The 18,136-nt window shown below is 35.8% G+C and overlaps 1 protein-coding gene across 4 annotated transcripts in view; it reads left to right on the top strand.

Annotated features, from left to right (window-relative positions):
• The window catches only part of PDE4D (phosphodiesterase 4D), a 387,174-nt gene that overhangs the window by 234,645 nt on the left and 134,393 nt on the right, over positions 1-18,136 (top strand). The window contains exon 1 of one of the 4 annotated variants that reach the window (XM_071580005.1): positions 7,655-7,842. The exons of the other annotated variants lie outside the window; for them this stretch is intronic. Within the exon in view, the coding sequence (XP_071436106.1) occupies positions 7,778-7,842 (65 nt within the window). The 5' untranslated portion in view covers positions 7,655-7,777. Of the gene's footprint in view, positions 1-7,654; positions 7,843-18,136 lie in introns of those variants that run through there. 4 annotated transcript variants of the gene reach the window in all.

Genomic DNA, 18,136 nt, shown 5'->3' with positions numbered 1-18,136 from the left:
ATTCTCAACTCGGGCTCTATGCCCTTAGGCTTATCTCTGGAGAGCCCAGTTGCCATCCCTTTCCCCTTCAAACCTAGTTTAAAGCCCTCCTAACTAACCCTGCCAACTTATGGGCTACGGTTCTTTTGCCCTTCCTAGATAAATGAAGCCCATCTGGTTGGACAAGACTGGGCAACACAGAGTTTGCCCCATGATCATAAAACCCAAAATTTTGACGATAGCACCAGCCCGTAAGCCACCTATTGGTAAGCTGGACTTTCCTAAACCTCTCCTCATTCATCCTGGCTAGCACAGGAACTGAGGCAATTACTACCTGTGCTCCTGTCCCATGAAATGATCGGGTCAGAGCCTTAAAATCTTTTTTAATTACCCTGGACTTCCAACCTGGACAACCAACAGCGGGTAATAGTCTGAGGGTTGGATAAGCTTAGGAAGTCTTTTGGTAATATCCCTCACCCTGGCTCCGGGAAGGCAGCAAACTTCCCTGTGGGATGGGTCTGGCTGATATAGAGTGCCCTCAGTTCCCCTCAGAAGGGAGTCACCGATTACAACAACCCTTCTCTTTTTCCTCTTACCTGTAGTTGTAACCCGTCGGGTAGACTGGGGGTAACCAGAAGACCTTGTAGATAGATCCTCCTCCTGCTTGTCCTCCAACAGACTGTCTGAGTCCAGGGCCATATACCTGTTTTTTAAGGGCACCCTGGCAGGTGAAAGGGGTCGAGAGGGGTTGTTTTTGCCTCTACGACCAGGCACCTGTTTCCATTCATCCCCATCCATCTCACAAAAATCCAAATATGTTAAGATGTGAGGCCAAATATGAGAATATATGAAATTTACATTTCTATGAAAGGACAATTTTTAATCCTATCTACATTCAGTTCAGCTACCACAAAAGAGTGAAGTGGCAAAAAAACCAACCTTCATTTTATAAAACTTTTATGTTTTATGCTAGTTTCATAGCATTTATCAAGTACCCAAAGTCTAGGTTTATAGTGTAAAATAGGCAGGGAGTCATAGTTCACAGAAAGACAGATAGGCAGCTGAGAGGAGCAGTTCTGTCTGTCTTAAAATAGATGTCTGAATCATGGAAACAAACTACCCCCACAAGTGCCTATCAGAGTTGTCTATAGCAGGAGCCTAGCTGATCAGTTTAAATAATCACCCAACCCTCTGACACCTCAAGGCTAGTGAGAAGACTTCTTTCTTAGTGTGCCTTGTTTATATCTCAGTAAATAATTTGTGACAAGTTTAACCTTCATTTGGTCTCATAGAATGCTCTCCAGTAGTTTCCTACATTTTTAGATATATAGCTTTTTTCCACCTTTAATTACAGTTTTAAGTTTCACAGTTTTGTGCTAAAAAACAAACACATTTAGTACTTCTGAGTGTTCATATGAAGCACTTGGGTATTTTTTTCTTTCTTCTCCCTGTACCAGCCAGATTAAACCTTTGGAGCTTTTAATATCTCAAAACCAAATCAGAGCAGAAGACTAAAAAGATTTTATAAATTTTTTAAAAACACCAGTGTTGTAGAGGTGTAGTTCCTCTTCAAGGAGGTCTTTGTATCATAATGAATAACTTAGTCTTAATTTTATTTCCTGACATTTTTCTGAAGGACTTAGAAGTATGGATGATGTCATTCTACCAAAAAGGTATCTTATCCTTGTCTGACTAATTCAGACCATGGTCCCATACCTGTGGATGCCAAATTTCCAGTGAAGCCATGGAGAAATCCACTCTTCTGTTTGTAGAGAACTATGCTGTTACATGAATGCAAATATTCCACTTCAGAATGGCTTTCAGGAAGACTTTCTGACAGTAAACGTTGATTGCTTCACTATTTCCAAAAAGATAAAATTTTACAAAAATATTCATTTCAGAATATTTGTGTTTGGGTAATGCAGCTCTGCTGTTAATGTTAGGTTTTTGTTCTATCCAAGTAAAAAAAAAATTAGCTAACATACTTAAAATTTAAGCATATATCTAAATTTTCAGATTGCACATGCAAATTTTGTCTTCTTGAAATGGTGGTCTATACTGTGTTCTTGAAATGCTTACACAGTCTTGGAATGGTGGTATTCCTAAGTGTGTTCCAGCTTCCTCTCCTAATCTCCCACTTTTGTATTTGACTGATAGACAGCAAAAGCATTCCAGTCTCCTGAACAAGATGATGGTAAAACATCATTATTGAATGATGTCCCTGACAATTGACAATAATTTTGTCCAGGACCCACCCCAATTATGAAATCTTTTTAAAAGGAATGCAGTTCTCTCTTGCTTTTCGTAGCAGACACTGCTTCATTAACAAAAGGGGAAAATGGTAGGCTTTATCTTTTTGTTTAGCCTAAAAGACTGAAATATTACTCTTGGAAAATATAGCTACTGCTTAACTCCCTACTAAGTTTAGTATGAACCACCAATGTTTATTCTTTAAGCAACTATTTAGCTAATAAATTGTAGTCCAAGTTTGTGTGGAGCAAATACTTGAAAAAAAAAAGGTCTGATGGAAACATTTACAGATTTTCCTTTTAACCATGCAATTAGTGCTGTAATTATTGCAGTATGCGCATTTAGAGCTCACAAAGAGATTGTTTTTTAAATGCAAACTATATTTTTATATATCTGTCTGTTCATATATATAGAGAGAAATATCCATGGCTGAGTATCTGAGAGGATTTTTTATACTTATTGATAAAACAAAAATACAGCCTGACGCACTGGGAAGCCTTAGCTCAGCTCAAGTCCAAAGTCTTCCAGCAAGCTAGTATTTAACTTTAGGCTATTCATTTTTATGCAGTATTAATCCAACATTAGAAGGCATCATTTATTCCAAGACTAATGACAGATGTAACCATAGACTACAGCCTTAGCTGATAGCATGAGCTCACAGTGTTCACCTAGAAATAATTTTTGTCAGGAAAAAAAGTATTCTACTCCTAAAAAGTTGCTCTTTTTTTCTTTTTTTTTTTTTTTTTTTTTTTATCTCATACCTCTAGCAATAAAGCTTTACACAGGTACTATATTTCTGCAACTGAGTCTATGTGGTCAGCGAGTACTGAGTAGTCAGTGAGTACTGACTTTGCTAATACATAATTGAATATGTGATTAAATCAAACTAAAATTAGGCTGGAATAAAGGCAGAAGGGTATGTTTTCAGTCTGGCATATGTCAAGAACTTGACTTTACTATGTGAGGTAGTATGACACTGTAAGGCCTCTCTCTGACATGTGTCTCCTCCACTGCTCATGATACAGCTCAGCAGCAACACCTGACAACTTCAAAGAGAACTGAGATCAAGCATCTTCAAACAAGGCATTGTATTAGAGTGGGGTATTCTCAGAGAAGGCCCTCTTTGTCATACTACCTATGAGGTGTTTTGTACATTTGAGTCTGTAAAGCACATAGTAACTTCATGTATACTGCGACTACTGACTTAATAAACCATATTTATTCATAAGTTGAGTAGCTCAATCCAGGCAGCTAGATGTAAATGGATATAATAGAAAACACTGGTGACATATTTTGCATTTCTTTTGTGCCTTTTGGTTTGACTTTTTCCCTTCTGAAGAATTCTGCACTGCAGTTATTATTACATTTTGTAATTCTTTTACTTATATACATGTATACTTATAAATAGACATACCTTTTACCTCTTGTTACCTAGGCAGAGTCTAATTCCCTGGAATTCTAAATGTACAAAAGAACATTTTAACAATCACTTGCTATGTCAAGCAGTGGCAAAATCTTTGAGTCAAAAATTTACTTCTTTAATTCTCTGACTCGATTTTTTTTGAAAGACATGACTTCTAAATGTACATCAGCATTACTATTTCTCAGACCCACCCATGCAGGCAGTATAAGAGCATCTCATTTATCTTTTCTGTCCTTCAGTAGTTCTGCAGTACAGGACATAAGAGCATAATCTGGTGCTGTGGATGAACTAGAATGAGCTGTGCAACTCGCAGTTTTGCAAAACTGGTATGGTGCTTAGCTTGTGAGAAAATGTTTCCCACTGTGTCATATGTGGTCCTAGAGATTAGAAAGGTTAGGTTCAATTCTCAGTGCATACTCTTTTTATATTGAAAACTATATTTCTTATAAATGTGTAAACTGGAAAGTATATATGAGGAAAGAGACAGACTGTGAACAAGACCAGATGCAGTAGAATCTAAGCTGTAACAGGGATAGTCCTGAGTGAAAAAGCCCGGCTCCAAGTTTTTAAAAATATTTTAGTAATCCTACTAAAAAAATAGTGATGAAACTGAGATTGCATATCAAAAGGCAGCAGACTGTTTTATAGCTTTCATTTACTAATGTGTATTCCAAATAACACAGTTAAAAGACCATTCATTATTTATGTCTGGAGGTTTGAGACTGGAAATCCATTTCTTCAGCTTGCATGCAACAGCAATAACAACCTGCCACATATTACATGTTTTCAATCCTTTGATGTTCAAGTGCTTCTCATGCAGCATGGTGTGGGTTATCCCTGTTTTACAAACAAGGAAGACAAAACTCAGAATGTTTAAGCAAATTTTCCATACCCTCAAGACAAAGATGTCCCCAAATGTGGAACAGAACAGTCAGTCCTGTGCCTCATTCCCTAAGCCACACTTTTTGCAAGTCACTTTAATTTTCAATTTTGTGCAATGTAACACTGGTTTAATTCAATTAGTTACTAATTTGAAGATGAGTAACTAAGATACAAGCATCCTGAAAGTGGTTTGAATCCTTCACACTTTATTACTGGTGTTATTTCTGCATCTTTTCTTCTTTAGGCAGTTTAACTATATAGCTAAAACCTTAGTCCATTGACAATACATGCAGATAAAAAATACTGTTCCTTTTCTTGATGCTTTTATTATTAGAGTATGAAGCAGTGAATGGCTTAACCTTTTAGTATTTTCATTAATTTGTTTTCTTTCTTATTTTCATTGTACAGTCAACAGTTGCCTTAATCATAAAGGCAACCCCAAACCACCTCAATTTCAGAGCCTTTTTCCTGCCATTCTAAAAAGTAAATGGATTCTAAAAGCAATTCTAAAAGAAACAATTTTTTCATTGTTGTTTTGTTTAAGTTACAGAATTATATATATAAATTCTGAACCATCTTCTGTATGCACAGTGGTCTAGTACACTCTTATCTTTACTTAAAACTTATACAAAACTGCCATTGATGCTAATGGTAGCACAAGAGGTTTTAGGTATGAATTACAAGTTGTTGTTAACTGTCAAATTTGGTCTAATGGGTTCTCTAAATTCTTCTTTAAACAAAGCTTTGCCTTTCTTATACTATTAAGAATGTTTCGGTTGACTTTTTTTATCTTCACCAAAGTAGTTTTATGAATTTCAGGTAAAACTAACATTTCCTGGAGGACTGTGAGCCCTACTTTATACTATTAAATTCCTTTTTTTATTCGAAGGCTATGCTTCCAAGTTTGTTATCTCAGGACAGGCTCTGCATTGGACTCTAGGAGTATGGCTGCCTAATATATATTTCAAAATCATTGAAGTTAATTATTTCTAAGAAGCAGAGGACAGAGACTAAAAAAAGAAAGCATATTCACAATGGTTAGCATTTAGTTAATGAGATGGAGATCTGCATCTCCATGAGAACCTTTTTTCTGAATCTGCATTTAAAACCACTGCCTTAATTATTTAGGTACTTGAAACTAGAGTGTATTTATATTGTAAAGTAATATATATTATCTAAATATTCTACAATGTTTTTCTACTTTTATATCTAGTAACTACAAGAAGAAAGCAGTATCTTGACTATTATGCTGTTGAGAACAAACTATCCTGAGATATTTACTTTGCAGCAGAAATAGTTTTTGAATATTCTATTTCACTAAGGTATTGTGAAATTACTTAGTCAAAAGACTTGTTTTCCTTCATTTTATGTTCCTTAATTGATATAGGAAAAATGTTCATATTTATAAATAATAAATAATCAGGCAAACTTAAAAAATATCAACTTCAAAATGGCCAGCTATTTCATAATATCCCAACATTTCTTTTTTATCTGATTTTTTTTCCATTACCTCTTCTGTCTGTTAAAGGAATAAAAAATGTTCATGTCATCATGCCTGATTTATATGCACTTCTATAGACGTGTGACCTGCTCAGTGACAGACCCAACTACCAGAGGTCCCATGACTGTATGACCCTTTGAGCTAAATTTATCACATATGCTTTTTCCACTCTTTGAAGTTAACTTTTTTGATTCCATGGAACTCTGCAAAAGGCCCTGTGCTAGCCACTAGGTGGTATTTGAGAGATAGGTGCCAGAAAACATGAAGAACAGAATGCTTAGCAAGAAAGCTTATTAACATTCCTTCTGCTGTTGTGGAACAATTTATATGCAGATCACTGGGAAAAGCCTCCAGAGAAGCTGGGATCTTTCCCAGTGATATACAGTGTAGTTGGTAATGCATTTTCTTATACTGTTATAAAATAATATGCAAGAGGTTTAGAGAGCCTCACTTTAAATACATTGCTATTTGATGATTTCTTTGATATTCTGATGCATAGCTTGTTTATGATGTTTTCCTTCTGTTTTCGAAGTCTATTTAAATTTTATAAATACAGTTTTTAAGTCTGACTTTCACTATTAACCTAGCTGCACTACCATCAAGAGTAATACACTGCAACACTTGTAGAGACTGTGCAAAGGAATTGCTATTATGCATGTAACCACTTGTTCAGCAATAAATTTGCTCTTTCAGTTTAAAACAAATTCTAACACAGTTCAGAGCAAATTCTAAATGTATAAATTAAACATCATATTCCTTGTCTAGATTTCTGCATCTTTCTATCTTCTAATGTTGAACTTGCCAAATATGCTAACATAGAAATAAACTCCCAAAATTTTATGACAAGTTTTTGGCTAGAAATTATAAATGCAAGGAGGTTTTGTAATGCATAAACTATTAACATATTTATTGTAACAGGAAAAGATCTCTTTCTGCAGTTCAGTAGAGAAGTTCTTTAATTTAGGTATTTTGTCCTTCAGTGATTTATAACAATCACTGTCTGTATGTGTGCTTGACTTTAACAGTCAATAAGGAATTTCATTTTTACTTCACATCCCCAGAGTGTTCTGAATGTCTTTCAGATGGAATACTTTCTGTTTTGGGAAGTTAGACAATAGTACTTATGCACAGTATCTAGGCAAGTGTTAGAAGGAAAAGAAAGGGACTAATTACATTTCTGGGTAAGGCTTTTAGTTAATTTGGAAGGAGAAAATCTTTAGTCCTTTCTTTACTCTGCAGAGACAAATTTATCTAGCCTATCTGTAAGTGGAATTTCCCTGCATACTCACAAACGTTACTGTAATTTACATTCATCTTTTCCTTTCATTTATTATCCATCAGTATTGTTTATTTTTTTTCAATGTTATTGACCTTTAAACCTGTTGTTATCAAACTGCAAGAAAGAGATAGAGGCTCTTTTCAGCTGCCCTCATTCCCATGTGACCTGCAGGGAGAATAGATTCAAAATAGACTAGTTCCTCCCAGGGCAATACAAGACAGAAGAGAAAAGCACTGTCATTTCCGAAGAGCACAGTGCAAGAGTAAACTCAGCATGAAAAAGGAAGGAGTTGCAGCACGTTAGAATTCATCCTTCACAGCCTGGATTCTTACAGGAGACGAGTTTAAAGGGCTTTAAAAAGCAGAGGATTTTAAAACCTACTTTGAAATGGAGTACTTTGAGAATCAGCTTTATAAGGAAAACTGATGTTTGGCTGCTAAAAATACTGAAGGAATTTTTCAAAATGAGCATTGTTATGAAGCCAAGATCCCGATCAACCAGCTCCTTAAGGACTACCGACGCAATGTGGTAATGTGTTTGCCTTGTTTCTTTCAGGCTCTCCTTCCTATTATGACACACAGATATGTCCCAAGAAAGCCACAGGCTTTAATTTTGACTTGATAGATTTTGCATGGTTATTGAAGGTGTTCAGCTGCTGAGTTTCACAGTTATTAGTAAGGAATAAAATTAGGTAGCTTTTTATTGTAAAATAAAGTGTATAGAATTTTTAAAAAGATAACCCATTACATACTTTTTTAAACACATTGCATATCTTTTTTTTCCCCATGTAGTAATCAGGTTCAGTCCCTGCACTTAAAAGTACCTTCTAAAAATCTTCAGTAGACTTATTTCAGGAAGAGAAATTATAATAGCAAGTTTGAATTTCTGGAGGCTGGAGAATAAAATGAAGCTGTTGTTTGTGTGAGCTATTTTGGGATACTTACATGTAGTTTTGCTGCATAAATAGACTGGTAGAGATGTGTCTTGGGAAGAAGCAGGCTTCAGTGCAGCATGTGTGAGACTGTGCTATATTATGCTTCATGTGTTTCCCATCCTCTCTGTGGCTCAGAGGAGTAGAAGCAGCCCATAATAGTGATCAGTCTGTATGATTTTTTTGCAGATTTTTGTCAGTTAGCAATAAGCAAAATTCTGTCTTGCGAATAATTATTTTTTCTTGTGAGGACCTTTGGCTTTTTAAAGCTTAGTAGTTACTGACAGGACAGGTTTCTATTAAGTATGCAAAATAAATTCCCTTTACCCTTTTAATGTCTCCCACATTCTTTGCTCTTCTGTATTTTTAATAAAGCCACCATCATTTTAAAAAACACATAATAGACTCATTGTTCAGAGCTATATAATACTGGTATAAAATGATGTAGTTTATCACTTTTGTTTAGAAATAAATGGTTTATGTGTTGCTATGGGATAAATAACTAAGCATGCTACTCAAGCTAAAGAAGAGTCCTAGTGGTTCTGCTAAGGCAGATTTTTGCTGAAATAACTGCAGTAAGTAGTGGCTCTGTATTAATATGAAATACACTGTTGGTGAACTATTGCTAAAGTGTTACACTCTGCAGGGTGTCTCCAAGGAAGTAAGCTAAAACATACATACCTTAGCCATTACGTGTAACTGTGCAAATAAATCAGTACCTTTGATTAATTCTTCTGCCTTCCAATTTTATTTTTTTTTACTGCTTCCATTCATTCTTGCAGGAAAAAAGGAAAAAAAAAAACAACCAAAGAAAAAAAATCGTTGTAATTGATAGTTCAAGGCTGATTTGATCACCAAGTAATTTATCTGAACTATCTGCCTGCCTCCCTTTGTAGTGGTTCCCTTTAGTTAAAATGCTAATTTGGTAGCTGAGAATACCTGTTCTGCTAGTTTTAAACTGGAAGTACTCTGCTGCCCTTCTGTTCCGGAGCGCTCTCTGAGCTCAGAGGTGGCTCTTGGATTGATCCTTGGTGGCTGACTGGACAAGGTACATGCTGTTCTCTGGCGGTGTGTAGCAAAGCCAGGCAAGCCCTGCCCCAACCAGAGGGAAAATAGAGTGCAGAGGAAGGAGGGAATGGGAGGGAGCCATTGGCTGCCCACACCAAGCTCTACTCCTGTCCGCCTCTGGGGAGGTGGCAGCTTAGGCCAGCCCACCCCACCTACAACACTCAACAAATCGATCTTCCAGGTGGGCCTTAGCAGAACCTGTTTCCGAATCACCTGCATGACTTTGGTTGTGATTAATCACTAGCGTCTGTGAGTTTGTAGCCATGGATCAGTACCACTTCTTGTAGTTTCTGGAACAGAATAGCAATGCTATAGTCTGACTATAGTATTACTGCTTAGGAACAAGTAACATAATTAAATCAGGAGCACTGATAGATGTTCAGGCCAGGAGACACGGAGAGCTATACCACTAATTCTCCTTTCTATTGTTAACATAGTGATCCTGCTGTTTGTTAGAGGTGCAGGGGTGCAGTAAGGAGAAAATGAGAGAATGTGAGAAGAAACAAGGTTTTATGTGTCTTAAGAGCACAGGGAATCAAGAGGCAATATGGTTTTAAAGTACCAATGCCCTTCTTCCAAGGGTTTGAGAAAAAATGATCCCAGGATTTCTTTCCACTACAGTTTCTCATGTGAACAAAGTTCTTGTGAAGAGCAGAAACCAGTCTCCCAACACACAGTGAGAGAATAGAAATATGTAAAGACAAGACAGAGAAATCTCTGCTCTTGGTGCCCTGAAATGATGCTCCTTCTTTATCCAAGACATACAGTAAGTTCAGGGTACGTAGTAAAAGCATGATATTATTTTCAGTATCAAAGTGTTCAAAGGGTATCTCCAATAGTGCTGTGAAGTGCTGGGCATCCCAGCCAGCTTGGAGCAGATGCAGGTGAGCCAGGCTGTGCTGATGCACTTGCTTACTAAGTTGGCTGAGTTAGGGGTGGTTGCTGTTTAGCTTGACAGCAGGGTCTGTAGGCAAACCTCCTCCTTCTCATGTACCTTGGAAAATAGGTCCTAATGTATGTATCTTATAGTAACTGAAGTAAAAACAGTTGGTTGGTGTTTATGCAAAACAAGAAAGTGACTTATTTAAGGGTTATTACCCGTTATGTTAATGCTGCTCAATTCTGCCACTCATTCCTACTCATTCTTCACATCAGGATGTGATTGTGAAGTGTGGTTTTAAATCAGAACATTTCTAGAAAATAGTCTAAAAGGGATAAATGATGGTGCAGACTTTTCAACTATGACATTTGAGATGTCTTTTTATTCCAGAGAGGAAATAACAAGGAAGTAAGGAAACTCATGGTAAGGCAAAACATTCACTGAGACAAAAGCACATGCATTTGAACATGATTCCACTTTCTTGAAAATTTGTCACGGAACAGTAGAGCAGCAGTCTTCTTCAGAAAATGTCTGTGGTGTTTTGGTTTTTTTATTTCTATTTTGATAAAGAAAAATTTGGTCTTAAAAAATACTATTCTGGATGAATTGAATTAAAATTTTACAAGTTTAAATGAGGAACTGATGGCAAGTCAAGCAAGCAGCCAAGGTTGTTGGTTACTGGACAACAGCTTACTGGCTAGAAATGGACAGCTAATCAGATTTTAGAACTTCTTTTGTTTTTCAATATACATATAACTAGCCAAAAGGGCTCACAAGACTCAGGAATATTGTCAGCTTTTTGCCACAAACCCTTCTTCATGGTGTGTCTAGAGTTACCTGTTTACTTTGAGGGTTGGCATTATTGGATTTTATTTATTTTTTTGTAAGTTATGCCAGTTAGAGGTTTCCTGGATTTTAGCACTTAGAGTTGATTGTTTTGGAAAGGGCACATCCCAGCCTCTCCAGTGACCCTGAGGGAAGAGGTCTTTAATGACTCAGTCTGTGGTGTTACGCAGAATAATGTTTCTGTTCTTATTTAACTCTGGAATAGATATTTCTTGTCTCCAATATCATGATGTTTGATATATTGGAAATTACTGAAGGATGTTGTCAAGTAGGAGTTTCTCAGTCTATAACATATTTATAGTTGAGTGGAACAAAACTGTTATACTGTATGAAATTTTTATGACCATACCCTTCGCAAGAAGGATGCTAAATAAAAATCTTATTAAATGGAGACAATACTTTTTTTGACATCAGTGGATAGTGTTGTTTCTGGGGTAGAAGCTGTAGGGCAGAAGAACAGGTTGACATTACCTATGCTGACCAGAGGTAGCTGCACTGGCTTTCTGACTTGAAGGTACCATAAAATGGAACTCTGCCATAAGCATGACCCAGTCTTTTGGTATCTATGTGTAACAGTAGGAAGCTGTGGCCACATCACACTGCTTAGGGACTGTCCATCCCAAAACCATTCAGCTCCTTCAGAACTTGGTGCTAACAAGCCTATTATCCATATAAAGATGAGGAATATATACAATAAATGATACTGAATGAGGGGTATACCTCTAGGTTATTGTTATTAGATCTATATTTGAAGTTAACTGATGACTTTCAGACGGAATCTGAATGTTGGGTAGACCAAGAGCAAAATCTGGGTATTCCTTGAAGGAGTTTTTGTCTAAAGGGCAGAAAATGTAAATGTTTGTAAATGCAACTCTGAACAGTATTAACAACATTCATATTACTTGGATGTCAAAGAGTTATGGGTTTTTATTCCTTTATAGAGTGAATCTTTTTTCCTCTCCAGTATTTTGATTTTTTGTGTGAGGCATGTGCTTGTTGTCATTCTTGGCAATATTAGTTGTCCACTGTTGCCATATATGAAACTACTCTTAAACAATAAAAGTTTGATACCTTATATAATATCCATTTGCACTTTTAGCAGTTGAAGGTCCATGGGGAAAGTTCAATGCAAGCTGCACAACATCCAAATTCATGGATGGGGATTGAAGTACCAAATATCATATGCAGAACTGTGGGATTTTTGAGTGCAGAGGAAAGCTGACAAGCTATAGATGACCTTTTCTGCATGAAGTCTGACTTTGATGGAACTCATAAGTGACTTCATTAAGAAAAATAGGCTTTCATAAACAGTATAAGCCTCAAATCTTGACAACTATAGAAATTCTAGGTGGTACATATGCATTTATTTATTGTGTCAGCACTAATGAGGAAGGCTGCATAGTATGATATGTTAAACAGTGTTATTTTTACAAACTGAAAGGGAAACATATGTTATTTTGCCAGTGAATTGAAGGTGGAGTTTGAGGTGATCAACCAGTCTATTTTCTAACAATATAAGACACATCCTACTGGGCCTGACCAATAGCCTTCCTAACCTAGTATTCTGTTGTTGCATGCAGCCACAGGGATATATTTCTGCAATCGATTCCCATCATATTCCCAAGCATCTACTAGTATTGTATCTGGGATGTTATAGGGTTCACCTTTGCCTGTTCTCTTTTTTGTATCATCTATGTACCTTCTTGCCCATGGATTTGCCTCCTATATTTTCAGAATTTGCCGGTAAAGTATCTTTTCCTACAGCCTTCTGATAACCTTTCTGCCTATGTAAGAAAGCACCTTCTTTACTGTGCTTTAGAATTAGGTCTGTCATTGTGGCAATAGGTGAAAGAGTCTGGATTCACTTATCTACAGCTTCAGGATTTTTTTAAGCTTGGTCGTATCCTACTCAGCTTTTTCCTGTAAAAATCGAAGAGTCACAGTCATCTTATATTTTCCTGAAAAGGCTACTGACCCATCCATTGACCATTTTAGTTCCCATTAATTGCATTTCTTCAAACACCACTGTGTCCTTGAAATACAGAGACCAGATGGGAGGTGTTAACAAGACATGAACACAACAAAGTTCTTACATAGTGGTAAAATTACACTTGCTTCTTTTTTATCAGCATCTTTGTTGATGATGCCCAGTATGCTGTTAGCTTTTTCAAACCATTTCAAGTTGAGTCAGTGATTTTAAGTAATTTTTACTGTTTTTTCTTGCCAATACAATCTTTGGCATGTTCGCATATCTGGGTTTTTTTTTGTTGTTGTTTTTTTTTTTTTTTTTACAGCTGAGGTGTTAGACTTGCAAATATAAAATCCAATTATTTTTACATTAATATGATGAGAACTGCTGTCTTGAGATAAAAAAATGTTCTTTTTTTAAACAAACAAAAAACCTCAGAAACAAAACCAAAGCAAAACAAAAAAAGATTAAAACTCATGCCAAACAGAACAAGTGGCAAAGTTTGACTCCAGCAATTAAAAAAGAAACAAAACAAAACAAATCAAAGCAAATACCAAAAAAACCCACCAAAACAAATCAAATGAAAACAAACAAACAAACAAAAATAAGGGCAAAAAGGGCACTTCTCCAGAGATATTTCAAGTTACATCCAGATAAATATATGTAATATTCTTTTTCCACCAAAAGCAAAATGTACAATGTAGTTTTCTGCCACTTACTTTAGGGTGCTAAGAATCCACTTTCCATTTTCCTGAAAATATAATCCTGTCTTTACAGCACAGTTTATTCTCACACCTTCTCCCTGAGCACAACTCTAGATTATCAACTTCTGGAGAAAGCTCCATTCAAATGTAACTGGATCATGAAGACAGTGGTGATGAGTCACTTCAGTGTCTGTCCTTAGAGCAGTGTGAGTGAGAGGGCAGCAAGTTTCATGTTTACTCAATAGTTCAATCCAAAGGAATACAGCCCATTTACAGCTGGTTCAACTGACAATAGAAGGTAACCTAAACCTAGATCAATACTGAGATGCCTTGATGGAAGTCTTCTGCCTTTTATTGCCTTCTATTACACTAGTCTGAACTAGCTGGTTGCATTTTGTTCCAAAATGAGGGCTTACTTTTCTTCCTACCTTCTCTTCTGAGAAGTACAGTTACAGTGCAGGGAATAATAGATGGGATTCAGCTCACTTAAAGACAGATGTTTGTCGTTCCTGAACTAGTAACCTCATGCTCTTGGTGGAGAGAAATACTTGCTTTCAGGATATGACTTACATCACATACTTTACATGTCTGCCTCAGAAAGAGGTGGGCTCTTAATGTCACTGGTTTCATCAGTCTAAGCTCTGCTCAATATAAATAGTATACATAAATGAAGTCTAACTTGTATGTGGGCATCTACAGTCTACACATTTAGCCACATTAATTCTTTCTAATGCAACTAACTTAGATTATGCTAAATACATGCTATAATATTTAATAATATTAGCATTTTTATTATATAAATAGAGTATTCATATAAAACAGGGGAAGTTCAGTACATGATGTCACTAAGCAGCGACATCATGATTCTAATGGCAGCACAAATGGTTCAACCCCATTATTGTGATTCCCATCAGATTTCAGGTATGGTGATTTTTAAATCAGATTTATATGCAAAAGAGCATGTATCCTAAGTTGCATTAAAAAACTCACAAGTAGATTTCTTCATTCCCTTATTTGTTAGTATTGGTATACTGTGAAGATACTGTGCATGCATCACTTAATTGGGTGCATAGTATGATATGACCTTTTAAATATTTTTTCTTCCATCAAAAATTATGCAACCTTTTCAAACCTATATTAAAAGGCAGAACAGCAGAGTTTCAGGAGCTAATGAGCAGAAACAGGTTTTGTTCATCTGACCTCATTTTTGAGGTTTTGAGAAACACAGAGAGGAACCCATGACCTAGGACTTAAATATGCTTCTTTTTCATTTCATTTTCTAGTTTTATAACAGCACCTCTTGGTATCTCTTGGTGCTGTTATAAATACACTGAATTACTAATATACTAAAAACCTCATACGCTAAATAAAAAATTGTTTTCTCTATAGGTATTTAAGAAATACTTTTCTTCTTCTATGAAAGCATTAAAAAAAGGAAAATTTCTACAGAAACATGAACAACTGTCTTTTTCTTTGTCAGAGATCTCAAAATAAATTCAGATGAGATCAATTAAAAATATAATTTTACTAGTTACACTATATTATATTTTAATTTAATAATTTAAAATCATTATTCAAAAATTCAAATCAGAATAGAAAGGAAGGGGTTTAATTTAATGAAATAAACACCCTTTCAGTGTTTCTGAAATTCAATTTCTTTTAATAATCATAATTTACTTTTGTGGTTTTCTTTAAAGTTTCCCTTTGGGGAAAATTATATTGGTTAGTTACCTAAATTTTGAAGAAATTCCGTATTCAATTATTTAAGATCCTACCAACAAATCTATATATCATCTATATCTCTATCTACATCTATTTATATTTATATCTATTTATCTCTTATATATCTATATAGCGTATGCCCACAACATGTTTCAAAGAAAGGACAGAGATGCTACATTCTTACAGTGCAAGGCAACCTATGTCAAAAGCTTAAATGTTGATGCTTGCTGTACTGCCCTGGGAGTCAGTGTGATGATGCTGTATCAAGGCCAGTTAACCCTCTTGACACAGTGACAGGCTGCTTTTTGAACCCCAATGACTAATTTCACATGGTGTGATACTACATGTCATAGTTTCTGCCAGCATCCACCCACACACATCAGAGCAGATTACAGCAAGCACTTTTAGGAAATTCTTTCCAAGAGGTTTATATTGAGAAATAAAAAGCCAGTCCCTATGATCTTTAGTTGCTGCTGCCCTAAAGCATCTCCTACATGAGATCAATTATATAAGATCATCTTCATTCTCAGAGCTTTATATTAATCACCTTTGTTGTCTCAGATATTTCCATATTTTGTGATTTAAAGCTTGTGAGTAGAGCTCTTAATTGATATGTGATCTTTCCTTGATGTAGCCAACATTTTTCCCTTGGCCTAACCTCATATATTTGCCTTATTTTGGGTTCCAACTCTGTATCTGGTTTACATCTACTTCCCACCATTTGCACATTTTCTGCCCTTTTTTGCATTTAAATCTTCCTTTCTGATAGAGTTTCAAATAGCCTTCCTCTTTTGAATGTCACTAAAATTTGCCTTTGTGAGACTGCAACAAAACAGTTATTTTCATAATGTTAGCTTTATTTCACAAAAAGATATACCTTTGATTTCAGTTTTTGCATGCAAAACTTCCAGATATACACCTGAAACAGAGTAATTGCACTACTGTGCTATTGCTGCTTTCACCCTTTCTTATTTAACATCTATACTATTTGGCACCCTTATTGGAGTATCAAAAATACTGCAAATACAGATGTTCTAATCAACTTAATCCTTTTAGTGAATCTATACTTTAGATTCGTGATGCCTGTAAACTTGGTCAAAAGTGCTTTTGAGGAAATATATATATCTACTTCAAACATTTCCTGTGTATTATACACTATAACTTGCAGTTTCCTCATTTGTATCTGTGTATTTTCCAAGTGGTGAAAGTGAACTAAAATTTTGATTTAGGTCTCATGAATAATTTAGTGTGAGAAGCCACTGTGTGATAAAGTGTGTACTCTTTATGTTCTGTATGACCATATGCAGTTCATCTCATTTCCATAAGTGAAACTGTTTGTCCTAACTGTCTGTAGACTTGCTGCTATCATTCCATGTCATCCCAAAGTGTGTCTACTAAAGTGGATGCATAAATAATATTTTCTTTTTCCCATTCTCACTTTTGTTTCCATCATATACTTTTTCTTTCATAAAAATATATCTGCTGCTATTATTTTCCCTTTGGGTACAGCTTGAGTAACTCTTATATAAATCCAAGTCTAATAGCCATGTGACATTCTCAGTCCTCACATTTAATAATTAAAGATTTGATGATTACAGAAAAGATTGTTAACTTCAAAATTAAAAGGTAAGAAAATTAAAAGGTAAGAAAAAGATACATTACTTGTTCTTAAAATCTCACCATTTTAAAACAATCGCACTATCCATGCATGTATAGTCAATAGAGGAATTGGTGTAGGTCTAGAGGGCTGTTCCAAAAATCAGGAGTGACCTCCTAACACAGGCAGGTGGCCCAGCTTTCCTCTGAGCTCTTCCCACAGGGTCTGCTAGGGAGTCTGGCCTCCAAGTTCAGACATCTGTGCAAATCTGTGCTGTTAATCTTCCCTGTGTGAGCTATAAACAAAGGTTTTTTTCATGTTTTGCCAAGTTATGTTGGCAACTTTAAAAGAAAATAAAATAACAAAAACATCCTTTTGTTTTATATATTTACTTCTTATTCTTGTTTCATGTGTATATTTACTTTGTATGTTTTGCATAAAGATGGTATGATGGTTTTATCTGCTGGTGTTGAGATGTACATAGGAAGGAGGAAATACAGAGGAAGGACATTTAATAGGGTGAAATGCTGTTTCACAAATTTTGAACAGATTTCATTCAATTCTGGTGTACAGTTTTTCATAATTTTTAGTCTGTTAAGACTCAAACTACATTAAAAAACTGTCAGCAGGTAAAGCTCCACTTTGTGGACAGCAATATAACAAAGACTGACATTTAAAAGTTAGCAGGCCTGCACTTGCAGTAGAAATGTAAGACGACTATTTAAGCTAGCTCTGACTGGCTCCATAACAGTAAAATGGAACATGTTTATTTATGACAAATGAAAAGGTCAGGTTGCAAAAGAACAAGACTAACATCAGTATCTTGCTAGTAGATGTTCTGGTTACACTCACCAGCAGATGTTTTTCAGTAGTAGAGGCCGTATTAGTCTCTTTTTGCTCTCTCTGCATACTTTTTTGGCTACCAAAAAACAGAGTTACCCGGAGAAGGTCAGCAATGGAAAGGAGGAAAAAATGACCATACGTTCTTTAAGACTGGAAATGGAAATAGGGTCCTGAAGAGATCCCTTGCTGATACTGGAGAACGAAGTCACTTTTAAACACCCACTTCCATTTTGAACATGAGTTTTCTTCAAAGCATGTTCAG

Source organism: Pithys albifrons, chromosome Z (genome assembly GCF_047495875.1).
Source record: "Pithys albifrons albifrons isolate INPA30051 chromosome Z, PitAlb_v1, whole genome shotgun sequence".
Classification (NCBI taxonomy): domain Eukaryota; kingdom Metazoa; phylum Chordata; class Aves; order Passeriformes; family Thamnophilidae; genus Pithys; species Pithys albifrons.
Note: the sequence above shows the minus strand (reverse complement) of the source record. Positions and strands in the feature narration are given on the sequence as shown.